This window comes from Vespula vulgaris, chromosome 6, assembly GCF_905475345.1.
Source record: "Vespula vulgaris chromosome 6, iyVesVulg1.1, whole genome shotgun sequence".
Lineage (NCBI taxonomy): Eukaryota > Metazoa > Arthropoda > Insecta > Hymenoptera > Vespidae > Vespula > Vespula vulgaris.
The window spans coordinates 8,448,409-8,471,369 of NC_066591.1; the positions used below are offsets into that span (position 1 = coordinate 8,448,409).

Sequence of the window (22,961 nt, forward strand, 5' to 3'; positions counted from 1 at the left end):
CCACAGGATCGTGACAAAAGCAAAGATTCGTCCCCTTCGATTTTCTTTCTTCTCTTTTTTTTTCTCTTTTTTTTTCTTTTCAAGTCCCCGTGTATCCCTATTGGTGTCATACCAGTGAGATAGATACACGGGGGGAGAAGAGTGTAGGAAAGTAAAGTGAGAAAAGAGAACAACGGAGAGACAAAGCAAGAGAGCGTGGGGAGATAATTGAAAGAGCAAGGTCATCAGACTTGGAGCGCACCACTGATAATTAGGTCAATATGCATCGACGAAACCTTTAATCGTGCGAATTATAAAGAAAAAGTATAAAGTTTTAGTGTTAAACTTTAATCATTCAAGCACGATTTACGCTGAACACATACATAAAAGAAAAAAAGAGAAAAATTTGCAAATTTGTTTAATCGTCGATACGATAACAATTATTTATGTATCATCGATCTAACCAAAAGCTATTAATCCTAATCAATTAGATTCAAGTACGTTTATCACTATTTTCAATAGACAAGTAGACCACAACAAATTTCAATATGATATCTGCTATTGTAGATGAAATCTGATGTTACTGTTGCAACGTCCATTGCAGAATTCACGAGAGTATATTAAATTACGCGAAATTCAATAAAGATCGTCTGTGAAATACGATATTACGCACACGTGCACACCCACACAGACATTGCTGTTTGACAATTTTATTCAAAAATTTTAATGACTGATTGCGAGACGAACTTTTTAAATATAAATATTTCTAAAGCGATGCGAATTATTTGGGATATTGTAAAAAAAAAAAACTCATATGCATTCAGATATCATATACACACTCTCCCAGACATTCACAAGTATGCGTGTGTGTATGTGGGTGTATAAGTTTAGAAGAGCATATCGAAAGAAAAGTCGAATTCTTCTCAGATCTTTTATTCTTTGGTTTCGTATAAAATCTTAAACCTCAACCATGCGTAAATAGCTGGTAGATACATAATACGTATGTACATGTGATACGTACGTTGTACATACATACGTGCGTACATACGTATATAGAATACTTATATGATAACATATAACAGTTTGCTGAAAATCACTGATCTGCAATGAAGCAGATAACGTTGCCGTTCGCTATATCTGCAAATCCTTACCTACAAGAAATTCCATTATAGAAAAGAACGGAAAAACTTATCGTTTAAAGGATATCCACTAAATTTTTTTCAAACGATTGGATAATAATTACATAACGTTATATTAAAAAATATATATATATTTTTTTTTATATACGTTTGGTATGAACAAAACTTTGTGAATAGCTCGATGCATTCGAATAAAAAATATTTCATTATACATATATAAAATGATATAGGAAAGTTCAATTTAAAGAAAAGAAAAAAATTAAATTTTAATATATAATTTTAACATAATAATCGAAATTCGATGATAAATATTTCATATCGATAATGTGTATCCATTAATTCATTAATATCTTTATCAACAATTACATCGATAACAGCATAGTCAACAACTTATCTTCCGATAAATTTCCTGTAATATTTATTTAATTTTAAATACACACGTACAAACTAGAATTATATTTGTAACTATTAAGTTTACTTTCATTGAATGCTATCAACGATGCATTTCGCATTCGAGAAAATGCATTTACGTTATGCTATAATAGAACCATTACTAGATAGCTTTTATCGATAATTTCAAAGTATAGGTATGCCTGTTCGTTTATAATCACATCGATTAAACGATAAAAAGGATCCTTTTTTCTTTCTTTTTTTTTATTATAAAATCTCTTATTTCTCTTACATTTTATAAAATGTTTAATATAGTAGTTGGGGCTTGCCAAACGAAAATTCTAATAATTCATTTTCAAAAAAGCTAATAACCCGTAACATGAGTTTAAACGGTTACCTAATGGAATTCTTCATTCGAAGGTAGCATTACTTCAAGGAGAACATAGCAATTATCCTTCTTCAAGCAAAAATCAATTTTCTTTCATCTCACAAATTCAATTACTTTCTCTTCGAAAGTCTTTAACTTGTTACTTATCAAGAATTTTATTATTTAATAGGCTCGCAAAGTTACATTATCCATCTATTATATTATATTTTATTTTATATATCTATATCTACTATATTATATTCTAATATATCATTTTACGAACGTGAACGTTATTGTTAGTTTGATAGTAACAAGGATCTATCGTATATTATAAATTCAAGATAATGATCAACAATGATATGCCTCGACGGTTTCTTGGCATTCAAAGAAATAAAGATTTGGCTAGAAAACGAAATAGATAAAAAGAGAGATTCTCTGATAAGAGAATCAATAAAATGAAGATAGAAAATTACGAGAGTAAATGATCTAAAATTTGATGCTTTAGAGAATATAGAAGAGAGTCGAAAGGAACAAAGAACAAAAAATAAGAAAAAAAAAAAGAAAAGGAAAGGAAAAAAAAGAGGAAGAAGAAGTTGAAGAAGAAGAGAACAAGGAGGAGGAGGAGGAGAAGGTGGAAAAAGAGGAGGACGAGGAGAAGGAGGAGGAGATACAAGAAGAAGAAGAAAAGAAGAAAAAAAAAGAAAAGAAAAGGGTGGAAAACTAAGATTAGAAGTGTCGAGGAAGGAGCTCCGTGTCATGAAATCGACAGCTACGATAAGAAAGAAATAAAGAGGGAGAGAGTAAGAGATAGTGCGCTATAGTCAAGAGAGAAATACGATTGGTGGGGATATTGATCTTCTCTGGGAGTTGCCGTGTGCAGCGTCGCGGTGATCCGCTCCAACGACTTCGCGATTCTTCTTTCGAGATGGTTACGTTACTACGCCCGTTGTTTTCCCTTTACATCTCTTTTTCTCTCCATCTTTATCTCTATCTCTATCTTTCTTTTTCTCTTTCTCTCTGTCTCTCTGTCTCTCTCTCTCTCTCTCTCTCTCTCTTCCCCTCTCTCTCTCATAACTCATCTTCCAAAAGAAAAAAAAGAGAAAGAGAGAGACACTTAGCCATATAATTAACGTATAAAAGTCAACACAAGATCACCATTAGTGTTTCATTACCAAACACTTTTGCTGACAAATTTCAACTTCTTAATCGTTAAATAAACTGTTTTATTAATTGTCATACTTCCTAATTAATCTCAAAGTTTCATCGCTATTACGAATACTTTGGCCCTTAGGGAGATATTTCCTTTTCCTTATTCTTTTATTTTATTTTATTTTATTTTATTTTATTTTATTTTATTTTATTTTATTTTATTTACTTATTTTTTTCTTTCATTCGCCCATACATTTTTAATACCTAAGCGTTCTGTTAATCGTCGAATATAGTTTCTGATAGAATTATTATATTTGTCAATTAATTAAGTTTCAGGCTCTTTAACCAACATTTTAAACTGACGACGATTCGTTTCCCTCTCATGCGTAAATATTTTTAACACGTAAATATTTTTAACACTCTTTTTTCAAAGCAGTTGAGAGCATTTCATGTACTTGTTAAATAAAATTTTTCGTCAAAGGAAAACCCGCATATGCTAATTATTTTCTGCTTTTCACTTTTCGTAATCGGCACTTTAATGTTTCGAAGGCAATTCGTTATTTCTTTTGTCCTTTTTTTCAAAACATTTTGACTACAATCGACAATTCCCCTAATATTCTCTTTTTGTACTTTCTTTCTCAACTTTCTCTAGGTTTTCTACCTCCTCGAAATAACGACGGCTTGAGCTATTTAACGAACGCTTAGAAAGTAAAGAGAGAACGAGTTCGTCGCTAGAGACCAATAATCTAGCCAGTCAATATTTCCTCTACGTGAGAACGGCACATCCCCCAAGATGTATAATTCCCTGGCGCGTTTCTAGGCTCGTTTCACGACTAATACATGCTTTTCAACATATGTGGACATTCGTGACAATGATCGAACCAATTCGCAAGGAAACGTGTTAGATCTTCTATGTATAAGATGCACGTGTATGTATACGTATGTACGTGTATGTATGTATCCGTAGGACTAAGAACATTGTTACTACTAACTACTACTACTACACTAGTACTACTACTACTACATTAGTACTAGTGACTATACCACCACTTATCGGGTTGGAACGAAACTTTCCAGGACTATGTAAGAACACCTAGGTATATCGATATATGCGAGGAAAAGAAATTTTCCAGAACCAAACATTCTACCTCATATACACGCATCGAATCTACCTACTGGAATTGCTTTGACCCTAATTTTCATTTTTCGATCGAAATATCAAAGGGCATTAAGTGTTTTCAAACATAGTACACACTTTGGCCTATAAAATCCTTCGATATTGCTTGTTAAACGTTTTCATCTAAAAAATATAACTGGAGTGTTTAGAAAGTATCTAGAAAGTATCTTAATTTGAAATATGCTTAAATGAATGAAATTAATTACTGCGTACTATGATATGATTAATTGACAAGTACGAAATTATTGAAATTATTGAACGAATACTTTTAAAATATCTTCTTATTCTGATATTGAAAAGAATTAACAAAGAATTCTTAAGCAAAAAATTTACTGTAAAAAATAACTGAGAGGAATTACTGCGAAAAAATTAATTCGCAGATACTATAATATCTTGAGAAATATTATCTTCAATTTTGCAGACTTTATATAAAACTTTTTTCAAGATTTTCTTTTCCTTTTCTTTTTTTTCTTTTTTTATTTCATTTAAAAGATTAAAACTATACTTATATTCCGTTATATTCCATTGTTATTAGTAAGAATAAAATTTGATGGTAAAAAGGTATGCATGATAAATAAATTGATTTGAATCTTTTATATTTAAAAACAAAATTATAAATTTATCGATTTATTTAAAATTGCTGTTTATATATATAATATATATATATATGTATGTATGTATATGTATATACAATATATATATTTATTTATATATATAGTTAATATATTAATAAATAATTAGGATATTATCCTGCTCTAATTTACATGGTCTATCCCTATATACTATACTGTTGCAACCATATTGAATATTATACGTTACATCGTTAGGTCTTTATAATAAATTCAGTTTCTGGAACAGTGCCCTTTTCTCACCACCGAAACTGACGCACAAGTTTTGGAGAAAATAGAAAGTTTCTGTCATCCCTTTCTGCGCTCTGCTTTTCAATAGAAGTACCCCTACACAAATCACTAGGATGTCACTATTAAAATAGGTTTTAAGCTTTATTACGACATTATGAGTAAAACCTTGCATCACTTGCCCGTTTAAAAAGCAACAGCTTTTATCATTGGTCTTGAATTCGATTCGATTCGATCTGATTTGATTTGACTTGATTTGATTTTAGTAGAGAAGTTTCTCATAAATTCGTTTCAAACTTTAATCATACGTTCAATATTGTCCAATATAAAGCTTGATCTCCCTCGAGAGAGAATATCTCTCCTCTCTCTCTCTCTCTCTCTCTCTCTCTCTCTCTCTCTCTGAATTTTTTTTCAGATTATAGTGATTCAAACGCACTGGATCATATGAGATACAAAATGTATAAACGTGAAAAGCTCTGAAATTGGATCCCTTCATTCGAAAAAGAAACTGTTATTAACGAAAGAATAATAACGAAAAAGAAATATCATACATTAAAAAGAATACATTCTCTAGATTATATAAGAGACGAGTTAGATAGATAGATATTCAACGTTCTAAATGTCGAAATTGAAGTAGTTTGCTCTTAACATAGAACAAAAGATTGCGAGAATGTTCCTAACGTGTTTACAACTTTTCAACGAACATTGTAATAATAGCTATGCAATACTACTCTCTCTTATTCGAACGCGAACGAAGAAGCATCGGTTAGTGTCTCGTGAAGCACTATACATACGCTGGGAATAGGATCTACTCTCTGCACAGATTCTGACAGAATGTTTGGCATAGCAACCTAATCCATATACTCTCTCTCTCTATCTCTCTCTCTCTCTCTCTCTCTCTCTCTCTCTCTCTATCTATCTACCTCTATCGCTTTCTCTCTCTCTCTCTCTCTCTCTCTCTCTCTCTCTCTCTTTCTCTCACATTCGAATTATGTCACTTCCAGTTAAAGCTCAGCAGAGATTCTCTCTTCCGATAGTCTATTTCGTATACATATACGCATATATGATTAAGAGGTCAAAATTATAAGAGTACGCCGGATTTATAGAAATAATCCGATAATTATCATATCGAATTAAATGAAAATATTATATCGTTTGTTATATACTATAAAATATATTGGAAACGAAAAACATTTCACTCAAGTATTTTTGCATTTATAATATATATGTATATTATCTTTACGTAATATTCTCGTAAGTTATGTTTGATTTTTCTGCATTTTACTCGTAGAAATATGAAATTTTTAATGCTTCATCTATCTTTTATATACATTATATTTTTTCTATATTTATTTTTAAAATTATATATTTTGTTCATATTTATTTCTAGAATAGTATATTTTTTCATAATTTTATGTTAATCGTACGAAAGGAATATATTTCCTTGCTTATATTTTTATATACTTGAAAGGTTACTATAAATATGTCGGCCATGAAAAATCGATAAATCGTCCAAGCTTAACAAGCTATTTTTTTATTTTTCTTCTTCTTTTTCTTGTTCTTATTCTTCTTCTATTCTTCTTTTTATCGTCACGAGCAACAAAAAAATTTTTTTTTCGAAATGCAATTATAAATTATCTATATACGAAAAAATATAATTGAATTTAAGAGAGACAAATCAAAATACAAAAGAGAATAGTGTTAATAAATTCGATCGATCAACGTTAAATCACATGATCAACATGATAAATGACTGTTAAATAATCGACGAAAAATTGGGCTAAACGTTAGATAATAAATAAAAGGGAAAACGGCATATTATCGACGGACACTCTGGCTTTACGATAGTCGATTAGAAAAGCTTGGTATTCGATATTCATGGAGTGACACTTCTCGATGATAAACGACTACCAAAATGGATCACGCCAAAATGATCCTTTTAATAACGACGTCCTTTTAGAATTGTGTATTTAATCCTATTCTCCTTCCGTCCCATTTATTTTTACATACTTATAAATGGCGAAAATTTTTTATGGAAATTTATGTAATTAATGTAAGTTATATATTCCATATTATTTATCGACGAACGTGATGTAATTTTAACAAAATGTGATTTTAACGAAATATCATACTTATATTTTTTTAAAACTATCATTTCTTTATTATAAATTAGTAAAGTAAGAGATTTCGATGTTTTACTATTTGAATGTATTTCATTCATAAATATGTATGTACATAGATATGTATTTAATATAAGATTTTTTAATTATAATATTTTTTATAAAATATAAGAAAATTAAAAAATGTATGTGTTGTAGCTATTTAAATATTTAATCTTTTATTCTACATATATACCTACGTATATTTATGGAATAGAACATTGTTTTAATTACGAGTTTTTATAAGATATAAACAAATTAAAAACTTTAAACGTTGTTACTATTTAAATATTTCATCTTGTATACTACATATATATCTACGTATATTTATGGAATAGAACGTTGTTTTAATTATAAGTTTTTACAAGATATAAGCAAATTAAAAACTTTAAGTGTTTTTTCTATTCGAATATATACTTTGTATACGTATACACGTATATACGTATATGAGATAAAAACTTCAAAAACCAAACATTTTCTAATAAAAAATAAACGGATTAAAAATTGGAGTTATTGTTTCTATTTAAGTCTATAACATCTTGTATGTAACATATACGAGAAAATTATAGACGTTAATCGTAATAAAAATCTGACAGAATAATTTGACACCTAATATACTTGATCGTTGACTAATAAATTCTCATTAAAGATACTATAAATTAGAATTTAGAATGTGACGACAAAGGACGAGAGAAATGACAGTAAAGGAAAAGCTCAGCTTCTTTGTGAGAATGAATGTTTTAATGAAGGCGTTATATACGTCGTTTTCAACGTGGAAACATAGACGCCTAATTAAAGTAGTATCGATCATGTCACTCGAAACACAGTAACTTGCTCCACAGGAGCACTTCATTTCGGAGTGTTCGAAGCAATCAGAAATAATTGGAGGTCACTAAACGGATCATTTAATGACTTTAGTTCCACATGTTCATCTTCGAACTTTCTCTTTATGATATTTCAAGAACTTTCTAACGACGTTTTATTATTTAAAGAGCTATTGAGAAGTGTCAAATGCTTCATTAAATCGAAATAAATCGGTTATGACAAAGGCATAAAATCGATTTTGAAAAAAAAAAGAAAAAAATTCGAGATAAAAATAATTGAAACATTTCAGATGTATTTTTTTCGAATATTATTATCAGAAAAAATGTTATGTTACATCGATGTTATACAGGTAATATTAAATTTCATAAAAATTTATTTTCAATTATTATTGAAATTTTACAGAGCAACATAACATCGAAATAAATCAGTTGCAATCGAAGAAAATTCATTTCGAGATAAAAAATGAAAAAGCAATTATTTTACTTTAAAATAATAATCGAAAAATCTCGAAGGAACTCGTCTAATAAAAATATTATTACGAAAATGTTGTCAAAGGAACGAAACATCGTAACATTTAAGGCATATTTCGTAAAATCGATTTTCCCACAATTTCCTATAACCGATTATATTTATTCAACCGTGTTTGACGTGTTTGAACGAATGGTAAACGACAGAACCATTATTCGATATCTTTGAAACGTTTAAATAATCATAAGTACGCTTTCGAGATAGATATGTAAGCAAGCTTTTGTAGAATTTACATCAACGTCATGGTGAGTTCAAGAAGTACCTATGTCTTGTCTTTGAGGTCAGAAATACAAATTTCGAATATGACGGTGTCATAGTTCTACCGTGTGTAATGGATCGTTGGTAAAACTTTCTTGTTCGGAAGTGAAAAGAAAGAAGAAAAGTTCAGATAAAAGACTTCTTCAAAAATTTTCAACGAACTTTACGAAATAAGCATATTCGTCTGGTTTTCGTCTTTTCTTTAAACTTCGACTATCATCCATTGGTTTGACGCACTAAATATTATATATTATATATATCAACGTTCGAAATTCATCAATAGATTTACTTACACGAATAGGTATATCCATTAATATAATTTAATGAAATGAAATTATTAGTGCCATTACCTTAAAACATGTTCAGAGTAAACGTTGATCGAGCAACAGTAAGTGTGATAGTAAATGAAATGTCAGATGAAAATAATAATGATAAAATTTGTGAATATTCTTTTTAAAAAAGTTATGTACATTTAAATATAGGTATATATATATATAAAACAATACAATATATATAATATATAACAATATTATATATATATATATACACTGTGAGTAACTTATTGTCAAATATTTACTAGTCAGGAAAGATCAAAAGAGAAGAATATTTCAATTGAAAGGAAACGTTTAAACGATAACGAGCCATCTATCTATCCATCGAGATTTCTTATTCGAACGAAACAGAGAAGAGGAAAAAACGAAAAAAAAAACAAATAAAAGACGAACGAAACGTCGACGATGAATTATACATTCCGATACGAATACAGAAAAAAAGAAAAGAAAAGAACTACAAGTAAGAAAAAAAATATATCGTACATCGATCGGGTCTGACAGCCATATCTCATCGAGCATTTGATTAATAGAATAGATTAATTATAAAAATTCGTGCTATATTAATCGATACTATTGATAACGATAAGAGATCATACTAATTATAACATAGGAATATATAACTAAATAACGATGAGGATACGAACAATGAGAATGAAAGCAAAAACAAGAATAATAAAAAAAAAACAAATAAGAAACGAAGAAAAAAACTTGCACCGTCTATACTGACACAGAACGTTAAATGTCAGAGAAAATTCGACACTTTCGAAATTGGACATTTGACACTTACGGGGAGCGATATACGAACCACTGGTTGTCTTTGTGACATTTTCTAAGATCGCGTACTCCTAATTGGTACATTCAGAGCTGCATCCATAGAAAAGAGAAAAGAAATGATCAATTATGATAATGATCATGAGATTCGTTACTTTTCAACGTACTCTTTTTGAGTATAATGATCGAGAGAGTCGATGAATGATGTGACGTATAAAGGTTTATCTCAGGCCAGTTTTATGATGGCTCTGAATCGTTGCACGTTAACATTAGAAATAATAAGTATAAGATAATAGAAGGAAAAGAAAAGAAGTGTATAAAGAGAAAAAAAAAAACGCTTACCTTGAGGCCAGACAGGACCGCAGCGGGGTCCGAAGGGGTCCGGCTCGAGGATGCTTGATTGGTAGCACCGTAACTAAGTTGTTGTTGATAATTCGAAAGAATTTTTTTATGAGCACTGGCCTGAGCTCTGTAAGCCGACACTGATAACTTCATTTCTTTCTATTCCTGTAAATGAGTCTCCTTACGGCGACGCTCGAGCCAGAACACATCGTCCAACTCCTTTATTTCAAAACTATAGTCAAAGGACTAAAGGAGAAAATTTTGTTCTTTGAAAAATTTTTCGAAGAAATTTCAGCGAGAGAAAATAAAAGTCATTGTAAAGAGAAGGAGGGAAAAAAGAGAGAGAGAAAAAGAGAGAAAAAGAGAGAGAAAGAGAGAGAAAGAGAGAGACGGAGATAGAGATAGAAAGAGAAAAAGATAAAGTTAAAAAAAAGAGAAGAAAAATCGAACAGTCCTTGGATATTCTTCTCTTCTCGAGTTATTTCCTTTCGTCTTTATATATACATACATACATATATATATATATATATGTGTGTGTACGTATATATGTATATATGTATGTATGTATGTATATACGTATGTTGTTATATGTATGTGTGTGTGGTATGTGTATCTCTTTGTCTCTTTCTCGCTCACTTTTTGTATCCTCCGGTCCTCTTTCTTCAAACAAACTACTTGTATCATTTCATCCTAGCCTTTCATCCACAGCACTCTTGTTCGTTGATTCCACGTAAAGTCTCTTAAAGATTTTCTTCTTATCGAAACACAGAACTCGCATAACTTCTCACTATGAGCGATTCTATCTCTTACTACATTTTCTAAATCATGGCAGTCTTTGATAAAATAAGTTTCTATATTATCGTTGTCTCCTGAATGAAAGGTATTCTTAAACTTCGATATTTAATCGTTTAGTAGAGTTTCGTTGATAAAAAAGAAAGATAGTGAAAGTATTTTTTGAGCGTTCATTGACCTCTTCTAAGACGATGAGAATTGAATTCTTTCGACGAGAATTGAAAAAAAAATGATAACGATTTTCCGTTCTTGTCTTTCCTTGTTCCTTTTTTTATTTATTTAATTTTTTTATGGTGGTAGTAATGTTGATGGTGATGAAGGGTGCGGTGATGAAAGATCGGTGATCTTCCCGAAAAAAAAAAATTCACTCGAAACACGTCGATATTTCTTGAACGATTAAGGAGGACATCTCGATATCGTACATTTTCGTTCCTCTTCTTCCTCTTCGCATGCCTTCTGCTTCTTCTCTCGATTTCTTTCCATCCCTCTTTTCATAACACGCCAAAATTTCAATTAGGTTAACAAGTAAACGAACGTAACACTTTGCTCATATTAATGTATTACAGTTTTTATTCTACCGAAGAAAAAAGTTTGATATAATCACTGATTCACTCATATCGTTGAATAAGTATTGACTTTGTCGAAACACTTCTTTTTATTGTTTTATGTTTTCTTGTTTTTTTTTCACTGAACTCGAATTTCGTATTCTTCTTCTTCTTCTTCTTCTTCTTCTTCTTCTTTTTGATTTTGTACTCGATCGATCAGAAAAAATCCGAAATCTTCATCCTTAAAGTTGATCGTCCATAGCCTCGTATCTTCGATAACGATCCACTCGACGAATAATTAAATTCTAGAACGACCAGTTGTGATATAATCGAAGACGAAGGTCATTCTTGGAAATCAAATATCTCGAATACCGAAAGATCACAAATATATTCCAACGGGAAAGGAAGTTCACTTGGAGCTTACGCCCTCGTAAAAAAAAAAAAGGACGAGCCAAATTCGATGAAGTACGAGGCTAAAGAGAAAGAGAGATAGAGAGATAGAGAAATAGAGAGACAGAGAGACATAGAGATGGAAAGAGAGACAAAGACAGAGAGGGTGGGAACAGAGGATCAACGCGATGGTTATCGAGGGATAGCAAAAGAAAATCTTACTGAGAGTATCGCGCCAAGTTACGAACAAATTCGAGCCAATATCAACGTCAAAACTTACGAGACCGTCGTGAAATTCGTTCAATCTTGCTATAACATTTTTCTTTTTTCCCTTTTTCCTCTTTTTCTTTTTCTTTTTCATGGTAGAAAAGAAAGAAATAGTTGATGATAACAAATCGACTTTTTCTTTTTTCTTTTTGATCATCTATATCTCGAACTTGTAATTACTTTCTTAATGAATGAAAAGAAATGAGAAAAAGTATCATATTCTTCGTTCCTGTTCAAAGGTAATATAATAAAATAAAAAGAAGAAAAAGAAGAAAAAAAAAGAAAAGAAAAGTTCAGAAAGAGAAAGATAGTTCTTAGAAGATAGAACCAACGAAAAGTATTTCTTAGCGGTGTGCCAAGAACGTCACAAAAGAGTTTGTCGAAGTTAAACTGCGTCGAGTGATATACGAGTATCATACTACTTGCTACGTGCCAAGGCTCGTGATAAGCGTTACGAGAAATCTCAGATGGAAAACTTAACATGGTCGAGTAGTCCTCTAAGTTAATCCTTCCTGTTACAAAGTTTCTAAGAAAAACAGGTAGCTAGTGTTCAGAGTAAGAAGAAAAAGAAGAAGAAGAAGAAGGGAAGAAAAAGAACAAAATAATGTCTAAGAAAATGAAGAAAAATTTCTTTTCAAATTTTCCTCGAGATAAATGAACTTAAAGATGAGAAGCATAAATCAACAATATCTCATTATTATTAAGTCCGTCACTTGGTTTTTCTTTCCTTTTCTGTTTTTTTTTGTTTTGTTTTATCACAATTTATAAAAATTATATATATATATATATATATATATATATATATATATGTATATACACACATATATCACACATATATATTATAATATTATATGTATATAACATAAATGTATATATATATATATATATAAATAGACAGTTTGACATTTCTTGTACGGAAGAAGTCGGTCGAAACGATTATCGGGCTAACACATAGCAAGTTTTCTAGCTGTGGTAGCTCGAGCATAACTGGATTACCAGTAGAAACGAACGAAGACGAGGCATCGTAGAAACGCATCGACTTCTAAACGAGCACGACGAACCATACCGAACAGTGCCGAGGTGTTGTTCGTTCTATATTCCCTTTCTTTTTCTTTCTTTTCGCCTCTCTTCATTTTTTTCTTCTTTTTCCCTTTTTTACTTTTACTCTTTTTCATTTTTTTTTCTTTTCTTTTTCTTTTTTTGCTTTTTTTTCTCTTCTTCCTCTTCCTCTTCCACTTTTTCCACGTTCTAACCGGATTAAATATTGTCATGAAGTACAGACTTCAAGGAATGAACATGTCACTCTCTACGAACACGTCTCTTTTTCATACAAATTTATTATGGTTCCTTCCTATATAGTTTCTACTCTCTCTCTCTCTCTCTCTCTCTCTCTCTCTCTCTCTCTCTCTCTCTCTCTCTCTCTCTCTCTCTCTCTCTCTTTCTCTTCTCTTTCTCCTTTCCCTTAAATTATTTCATACGTTCTATTTTTCGAGCTAGATACAGACAGTCGCAACTTGATACACTAGTTCTTGATGTACCTTTTATATGCTGATTTTTCTTTCTCTCTGAATTTTACAACTTTTCCTCTTTTCAAATATTTTTCTTTTTTTCTACTCTCTTCTTTCTTTCGCGCAACGTTGAGCAACTAATTTCTTATATATTTCTATCATTCCCCGAGCTATTAAATTTAGAATTCAAATTTTTTTATTCTCTTTTATTTTATCGTCTTTCTTTTTTCATTATAATTCATATTTTTACTTTAATTGTTTCACGTAAAAAGTGTAAATAAAATTTGGTAAAGAACTTTCAATAAATAATTTTCATTAAAAAAGTTTGCTATTATTAACGGGATAATATATAAAAGAAATTCATTAAATTATCGAATTTCAAATGACAAAGTAAATACTATCGTTCTAAATGAAATGATTATACGCGGTGCTTACTTTTGCTTAGATCGAATTTCAAAAAGTACCAACGACTATTATTTCGATTATGCGACACACGCTGCTAGATCTCTTTAAGGGACATGATAAATGTACAAAAAAAGAAGTTTTTCCAACAAGGAAATGCTTTCGAATACGATTGATATATCATCAGATAATTCTTCTTCCTCGATCTCCAAGTCTTTTCGAAAATGAATCGAATTCCGTAGGATTTGAGATAAATTACGTGGTTTCTCTAAACGATCTGCAGTTATCTCGATTTAATTCAATCGGCAATTTAGTTTGAGAAATCAATTCCAATTTTTTTTCCTTTTTTTGTTTACCAAAATGAAAATTCATTATTACAATGTAATGCGCTTTTGTAAGAATTAATTTACTTCCATTTAATTTACATATAATTTTTTTTTCTTTTTTTCTTTTTTTTCAATTAAATCCATACGAGGAAATAATTCACTATATTTTTTTATATCTAATTTTGTTCTCCTTATTTTTTGATTTATGGTATATCAATTTCTCGAAACGTTTGAAATGAAGTCCACGTCAACAAAGAGATTGCATGAGTGTGCAGAAATTTTCGAATGATCAGGGTGAACGTACGGGGTGTTGATTGATCGAACGACATCCTATCCGTCATAGTAGAACATTTTCAAACAATTCGTTTACCTAAACGCATTGAAAAATATGAGAGAAACGAACTCGATGCGTCAAAGCGTCGCAAGAGAATTTACGATCGTTGTGATGGAAACCCGATAGGAATTTTATTCGAAACGAGAAGGTCGAACCGATTTACCGGCAATATAGGTAGATTGCAACTAACTTGGATCTGAGCCATGGGAAACTATGAAAAGTGATTAGACTAATTCCTCTGTCTACTAGAATGTCGAATATCCATCCAATTTTCTATTTTTTCTCTTGGTCCAGCCGAGGATTTAAAAATCTTCGAGAGAAGATACTCTATATAATTTGAAAGGAACACCGATATGGACTAGGAGAATTGTTAAATACAAAAGCTATAGTGGAGATTCATGAGAGGAAATAAAAGAAGAGGAAAAAAAAGGAACTTCTCTCTCTCTCTCTCTCTCTCTCTCTCTCTCTCTCTCTCTCTCTCTCTCTCTCTCTCTCTCTCTCTCTTCCTCTCTCTCTGTTTCTCTTTGTCATTTCGAAAAATCGATCGAATGATCAAAAGATAAATTGAACGTTTCGAAAAGAGAAAAACATCGAATCTATTCTGTATATATATATATATATATATATATACATACACATATATGTGTGTATATATATATGTATGTATATATATATATATATATGGTGTCTTCTACACGTTCACATAGTAAGACGAATCTCTTCTGAAGATGGCAAATCGATCGATCGACGTGTCCTTTATTTCTTCTTTCTTTCTTTCTTTCTTGCTTTTCTTCTTCTTTTCTTCTTCTTCTTCTTTTCTTCACGAGAAAAATGTACACGGTCGAAAAAAAGAGAAAAAGAAACCTACAGGATAGGATCGAGTCTTCGCGATTCAGAAACGGTCGTCTTTCCTCACGCACGTGTCACGCGAGCACACGAGAGCCACTAGAGGAAGCGAGCAGTTTCGAGCCCCCTCGTGCGCCTGGCTGCCGCCACCCCGCCGACACCGACGCAACCCGACGCGTCGACAGGAAGGGGCACTTCGAAGAAGGGATGCTCAACGACGACAGCGGCGACGACCACGACGACGACGACGACGGCGGCGACAACGACAACGGCGACGAAGACAACGACGACGACGACGACGTCGACGTTGTGGGAGGATCCGTTGATGGAAGCGCCGCACCCTCGATGCTTTAACGCGCAGAACTCGTCAAACTCGTACCATCACCACCCCTTATCCACACCTATGGATTAAAAACCAAATTCCTTCCCCTACCAACTACACTATTCCACCCTGCGCAATGTCTTCTCACCAGTTTTATTTCGCTCTAAAGCTATTCCTTTAACGAAAGTTTTATTTATTTTTGTTTATGTTGACAAATTTATTATTGTTTATGTAACTTTTAAAGAACAAATTTTTCGAACAGCTAATTTATGATAAAATTTCTTTTCTTTTCTTTTCTTTTCTTTTCCTTTCTTTCCTTTTTTCTTCTTCTACATTTAATCGTACAATGATATAATCTTAGCAATTACTCTTTATTTCAAATGAAAGCACATATTATTTTGTATTAATAGAGGAAATGTTACTTATTGCATTTATTTTATTATTTATTATTTATATGTTAAAGTAGGAATCTGTAATTTATTGATTATATCGATCGATCAAAACTGCTTTCTCGGTTGAAAGATTTCAATGCATTTCTTTGTCACATGCGACATTATCAATAGATTTTTATGACGTTAACGTTCATCGGAATTAAAATCGAAATTTCGAAACTCCACACTCACGTTATTATCATATGAGATACTTTTAATAGAATTAAAGAACCCGACCTTATCGACTATAGATGTCGAAATCTTTATTTTTAGTAATTTGAAACTAATTAACTTTTGTAATCAAGTTTGAATGCAAAGTAATTGATAACTCAATTGATTTTCTTTTTATCTTATGTCGATAAAAAAAATATCTTATATGAAATATTTGGTATTAAACAGAAATCTTCATTTTACTTCCTACGATCTTTCGTTATAGACTGATCAGTATACACATAGCAACACACAAAATGGAAGATCTTTGTGTATAGTATTGTATGGTACTTGCAATGTTGTGACAGTAACGATGAATTGCATTCAATCTCTATCAAAGCAATAACTTGTTTCATTGACATTATAATTCTTCGAACGATGCCAAATATTAATTATTTTACATCTCGACGTGTGAAAACTAATTTTGTTTAACATTGTTCCTACGCCACAGTGGTTAAACCGAATTTATAGTGAAAACGTAATAATATTATTTAATTTATTTTTTTAAAGCATTCAAAGAACGATTATAATGCGGTAACAATTATTAGGTTAAATGATAAATCATATTTCAAAGACCTCAATTCGATGATTATTTCTTCAGTATAAATTAATCTTTACTTAAGCGCAATTAGGTATACTTAGAGTTTTTTTTGATATGGAGTCTGCTGGCCAAAGTCAAGCTCAAAATCCTGGCAACAGTGCTAACGATGGGTTTGAAAACAAGGGCAGGTAATAGTTACGATAATCTCTTTTATTATAATCTCGAATAAACAAACTTATTGGTTTATCTTTCAGCTGTTTGTTATTACGATACGCAAGTCAAAATTCATTGGACGAGAGTTCCCAAAAACATGTTCCTCGAGAAGGTTGTAGAGACAAACCACCTTATAGAAATCATCATCATACCAACCGTGCGTTTGAAGTAATCAATGAAATGCGCAAGTAAATATTATGATGACTTAACTATTCAATAAACATATATAATTCTATATGCTGTTTGACATATTTAATATAATTCCTTTTATAGAAAAAATCTATTGTGCGACGTAATCTTAGTAGCGGATGGAGGAATGGAAGTTCCAGCACACAAAATGGTTCTTGCCGCTTGTAGTCCTTACTTCTATGCTATGTTTACAAGTTTCGAAGAACGCGACCAGGAAAGAATTACATTGCAAGGAGTAGATTATTCTGCGTTAGAATTATTAGTCGAATACGTATATTCTGCTGAAGTTCATGTCACAGAGGACATTGTACAAGTGCTACTTCCAGCGGCAAATCTTTTACAATTAACGGATGTTCGAGATGCATGTTGTGATTTCTTACAAGCACAATTACATCCATCCAATTGTCTCGGAATCCGTGCATTCGCAGATCTTCATGGATGTTTGGAATTATTGGCACACGCTGATAGTTATATAGAACAACATTTCTCGTAAGAATTAATACCTAAAAACTATGTACACTTTAATCTATTAAAAATATTCACTTTGTTACAATAATTGAAATACTTAACAGAGAAGTCGTCGATGGAGACGAATTTTTGACGTTATCACCGCAGCAAGTTGCAAAATTAATCTGTAGCGATCGTTTAATGGTTCCATCGGAGGAGAAGGTCTTTGAATGTGTAATATCATGGGTCCATCATGACTTGGAAACACGACAAGCGCATTTAGCACAATTAATGGAACACGTGCGTTTGCCATTACTTTCTCAAGAATACCTTGTACAACGTGTAGAAGAAGAACCTCTTCTTAAAGCTAACTTGCAATGTAAGTAATCATTTGTATTGTTCGGCAAAGTATGTTACTATTTAAGATATTTTTCCAGGTAAAGATTTTTTAATAGAAGCTTTGAAATATCATTTACTAAAGGGCGAACAGAAATCATTATTCAAAACACCACGTACAAAGCCAAGACAGCCACGTGGTTTACCTAAAGTATTGCTGGTAGTCGGTGGACAGGCTCCTAAAGCTATCAGAAGTGTCGAATGCTATGATTTTAAAGAAGAAAGGTGGTATCAAGTGTCTGAATTACCAACAAGACGTTGTAGGGCTGGTAATTAATATTGCAAAGTTAACAAGTCAATCATATTTAATTCCTTTAAAAATCTATTCTATTTGTCATAGGATTATCTGTACTCGGTGATCGCGTGTACGCTGTAGGAGGTTTTAATGGTTCTTTAAGAGTTCGTACTGTAGATATTTATGATGCAGCTACCGATCAGTGGTCACCTTGTCCAGAAATGTCTGCGAGAAGATCGACTCTTGGTGTTGCAGTTCTTGGCAATTGCATCTACGCTGTAAATACTTTGTATTTTTTTCTTTCTTTATTTATTTAAAAATACAAATCCATACGAATTTGTAAATATTTTATAGGTTGGTGGTTTCGATGGTTCCACCGGATTAAACTCTGCCGAAGTATACGATCCAAATAGTCACGAATGGCGAATGATAGCACCAATGTCAACGCGTAGAAGTAGCGTCGGTGTTGGTGTCGTAAAAGGTCTTCTTTATGCTGTGAGTTTTTTCTTTTTTTCAGACATATAAATCCATGAAATTAAATACATTTTAATTAAATGATATAAACGTTCTTAGGTTGGTGGATACGACGGAGCATCACGGCAATGTTTATCCAGCGTAGAATGTTATAATCCAGATAAAGATCAATGGAAGCCAGTACCTGAAATGTCTGCACGACGTAGCGGAGCAGGTGTAGGTGTATTAGATGGAATATTATATGCGGTTGGTGGACACGATGGTCCGTTAATAAGAAAAAGCGTAGAAGCTTTTAATCCAGAGACTAATCAATGGACCCCAATAAGCGATATGGCTCATTGTAGACGAAACGCTGGTTAGTAACATCGTTAAAGAATTGTATGAATCACGTAATTATAGAATAATTAACACTAGCAATTTGTTATAGGCGTGGTAGCTTTGAATGGACTTCTGTATGTGGTTGGTGGTGACGACGGTTTATCCAGTTTAGCATCCGTTGAAGTTTATTCACCTAGAACCGATACCTGGACAACATTGCCAACTTGTATGGGAATTGGTCGTAGTTATGCCGGTGTTGCAATAATTGACAAACCGATGGCACCTGCTACGACGATGTGAGGTCTGCAATCCGCTGGGCACGTGACAGAACAAAATGCAGACTCGATTGCCGACGTGTCTGAGCCATCACGAGAGGCCGAGCCCAGCGGTGTGCAAAATGCAGATCAGAATCTTCCTCAGCAATATCGTGCTGGTAGTCACGCTTGTCAAGGAGCTCGTTGCGTTTGTCAGAGATACGAGAACGGGGAATTGGCTGTGGTAGTTATGAATCAAAATAGGAATCAGGAAAGAGACGAGGCTTATCAGAATGCTGCTCGGGTTGCACGTAATTTTCAAAATCGACCGGCCGGCGCGGCTCAACCACATCCGAATCTTAATCCCAATTATCAGAATCCCGTTGATCTTGTTAGAAATTATAACAGAGCTCGACAACATCAGGAACCAGAAGAAAATATTTACGAAAGATTGGACAACGACGACGATGACGAAGACAACGAAGGCGACCATAACGCTGAAGGTGGTCGTAACGATCTCGTTAATAATCCGAATAATCAGAATCCTACGGATGATCATATTTACGAGAGAATTGACGATCGATCTTCTTGCCGTAATAGAGCTTACTCTCGTTTGAAATATCAAATGTTGAATCTGATCTCTGGTGGTCATTTCTTGAACGAGATCGACTCGAGAAATTTTAATCAATACGATCAACCTCGACACGTCTATTTGGATTCCTCTAGAATGGGCAATCAATTTTGTCAAAGCCGTTTAGGAAGACTCGGACGGAATTGTTTTTCCAGTGAAAATCTCGCTTATGCGTCTACCAGACGATCAGCTTATCCTTTGGGTTACAACTGTTCTTGTCCTTACTGCAGGCATATGGATTCGAGATACGTTTGCCATTATTGTCAGAGTTTACATAATAGACTTCGTTATCAAGATACTGCCAATACCGCGAGACAGTATATATATCAATTATCTAGAAACTGCAAATGTCCCTTTTGTCGTGGCGATTATGCCTCTTACGCAAAACTCTCTGCTAGTAGTAATCGATCATCCGAATCATCATCTTCCAGAGGTAAGGATTCTCATCATAGAAGTTCTGCTGGCTGTGTTTGTCGAAACAAGACAATGCCTAGCTCGAGTTCATCGATGCAAGTTGGAAGATATGTCGACTGGATCAATAGAATTGGTTCATCCGTTAATAATCCACTGTATGCAACGATTCACATCGGTAGAATCGATCGATCTTGTTCTGGCTCAGCACCTACTGGTAATTCTGATAATACCGGTGCTTCAACGTCCTCAGCAGGATCAACAGAAGCTGGTACTTCAGCGAATATCAGATCGATCCTTGCCTCTACCTCTTACAATCCTTCTACTTCGTCAGCTTCCGTTTGTCCCGTGAATCGTTCAGCGGAACGTCAACACACGTGCGACGATTCTTGCATAAGAAATCAGAATTTAGCTAGGATTTGTCAGTTTCTTGGTAGATGTGAAAGAGCAGAATGTAATCACAGTAGACTGTCGGTTCATTGGTGGTTCGTTAATAGATGGTTTAATCCTGACAGAAACGTTGACAATGCTCCTGTGGAGGAAGAACCACGCGAACGTCAAGAGAGTGATAGCGACGATTCTTAAATATTCTGTTAAACTATGATTTCCAATTTACCTTACTTTTCTATCATATTTCTTCTTTTTAAATATCACTGATAAAGTTCTTTCTCCTAACGAATAATCTATAATTTCTCAAGTGCTAATTTATCTCTCATTTTTCATTATGTGTAATGACAATAGTTGTAGAGTTCCAGGTTGTGATATTTACTAGGATATAATGTTTAAATAAGTCTACTTCTAGGATGTCAGTAGAGAGGTCGTTCGATTGTAGTGTTCTAGTTTATTTTTTTCTTTTTTATATATATATATATATAGATATAGATATATTTTTAAAAAATACTGTAGCTTCGTAGCACCAACTTGTGTTATATAAATAACTGGCGCCGTGTGTTGTATATTAATATAATAATAATGATGATAATGATAATGATAATGACAAATAATTGACAATGTTCTCCGTTTGCTATATAGATCATAATCTACGTAGAATAGAATCTATTAAATAGAATTTAATAATGATCTACATCGGTGAACATTTTAATTTTCAGCCGTCTAGAAATATTAATAGCCATTTTCTAAGCTTGATCATAGAATTAAACGACCTACTCGCTGCTTCCACAATTTAAAAAAAAAAAGAAAAGAAAAAGGAAAAAAGAATCTCTACATTTACAAATGATAAGACTTGATGTTATTATACTCGTATATATTTACATAAAAGATTAATCAGTATTTTTAAAAAATTGCCTTTGCATACTGCTCGATTAAACAATTCGATAAAGTTTTCAGATTTGCTAAAAAGGAAACAAAAAATAGAATCGTATTATACGTTTCTATTTAAAGTAAAAAAGTGTAAATAATCTTTTGTAATTCGATCGTCCTTATGGTATTTATCTAAAAAAGAAAAGAAAAAAAAAAGAAAAAATGGAGTAAAGAGAGGAGAGCATTGTAAAGGCAACTTGCGAAATGTGTCGATAATTTGATGAATGATTCTTATGCGCCAATATAGATTAAGATAAAAAAAAAGATAAAGATCTCTCACGCTTAAGAAATTAAAAAAATGAATGCAAAAGAAAAGAAAAGTAACAAATTAAATGAAATAAAATAATTGAAATGAATTATATCGATTCTCTTAAAAGAATCCGATTAATTTGAACTCCGACGGTACAAGTTAAATTCTTAAACGTATTATCTATATTTATTTTTTGTATTTCGGAGAAGAAGCAGATGTTATATACATATATCAACGTTGTGATCAACGTCTAATTAATAAAGGATCTTATGATAGATAATGCAGTGTGTTATGTGGATTTATTATCTATCATTTTTAATAAACATTTATATATATATATATATATATATATATATATATATATATATATATATACACACACAGGTTTTGATCTCATTTCTATATCTTATATATGTATATAAAGTTGAATATTTTAATTATTTGAAAAAGACAGAAAATTTTTATTTTATTTTCTTATAAATAAATAAATAAAAAAACTAGAGAGAAGCAAGAAAAATGTAATTAATTCTATTGTTCTAATTTAAATGCATATGTATTCTATTCTATATACAGGATATCCTATGCAACTAGAATAGGCTATCGAAACGGTTTTAGAAAAAAATATAGATCAGAATT

At 32.1% G+C, this 22,961-nt stretch overlaps 3 protein-coding genes across 13 annotated transcripts in view; 2 read left to right on the forward strand and 1 right to left on the reverse strand.

Moving 5' to 3' along the window:
- LOC127064537 (cyclic nucleotide-gated cation channel beta-1-like) overlaps positions 1–15,938 on the reverse strand; it is an 87,085-nt gene extending 71,147 nt beyond the window's left edge. Inside the window, exons 1-3 of one of the 11 annotated variants that reach the window (XM_050995713.1) lie at positions 15,473–15,938; positions 10,910–11,915; positions 10,274–10,519 (exon numbers count right to left, since the gene is read on the reverse strand). In XM_050995713.1, the coding sequence (XP_050851670.1) occupies positions 10,274–10,426 (153 nt within the window). In that variant the 5' untranslated portion in view covers positions 10,427–10,519; positions 10,910–11,915; positions 15,473–15,938. Of the gene's footprint in view, positions 1–9,947; positions 10,025–10,273; positions 10,520–10,909; positions 12,993–15,472 lie in introns of those variants that run through there. The other 10 variants (XM_050995714.1, XM_050995717.1, XM_050995719.1 and 7 more) reach the window with 10 other exon arrangements.
- An 863-nt stretch (positions 15,939–16,801) lies between these two features.
- LOC127064543 (ring canal kelch homolog) lies at positions 16,802–19,759 on the forward strand. Its single transcript, XM_050995732.1, has 9 exons — positions 16,802–17,375; positions 17,442–17,588; positions 17,674–18,078; positions 18,162–18,415; positions 18,474–18,701; positions 18,773–18,945; positions 19,022–19,162; positions 19,241–19,496; positions 19,569–19,759. The coding sequence occupies exons 1-9, from the start codon at positions 17,302–17,304 to the stop codon at positions 19,757–19,759; spliced, it is 1,869 nt and encodes a 622-aa protein (XP_050851689.1). The 5' UTR covers positions 16,802–17,301.
- A 148-nt stretch (positions 19,760–19,907) lies between these two features.
- LOC127064547 (uncharacterized) lies at positions 19,908–22,605 on the forward strand. Its single transcript, XM_050995739.1, has one exon. The coding sequence runs from the start codon at positions 19,964–19,966 to the stop codon at positions 21,338–21,340; it is 1,377 nt and encodes a 458-aa protein (XP_050851696.1). The 5' UTR covers positions 19,908–19,963; the 3' UTR covers positions 21,341–22,605.
- Positions 22,606–22,961: the final 356 nt, after the last annotated feature.

What these genes read in the sequence shown, in the direction of transcription:
- LOC127064543 (XM_050995732.1), top strand. Translation starts at nt 17,302, where the DNA reads ATGGAGTCTGCTGGCCAAAGTCAAGCTCAAAATCCTGGCAACAGTGCT. An exon ending in TAAAAGGTCTTCTTTATGCT is followed by an intron (nt 19,163 to 19,240) that starts GTGAGTTTTTTC and finishes AAACGTTCTTAG; the next exon opens with GTTGGTGGATACGACGGAGC. An exon ending in TCATTGTAGACGAAACGCTG is followed by an intron (nt 19,497 to 19,568) that starts GTTAGTAACATC and finishes AATTTGTTATAG; the next exon opens with GCGTGGTAGCTTTGAATGGA.
- LOC127064547 (XM_050995739.1), top strand. Translation starts at nt 19,964, where the DNA reads ATGAATCAAAATAGGAATCAGGAAAGAGACGAGGCTTATCAGAATGCT.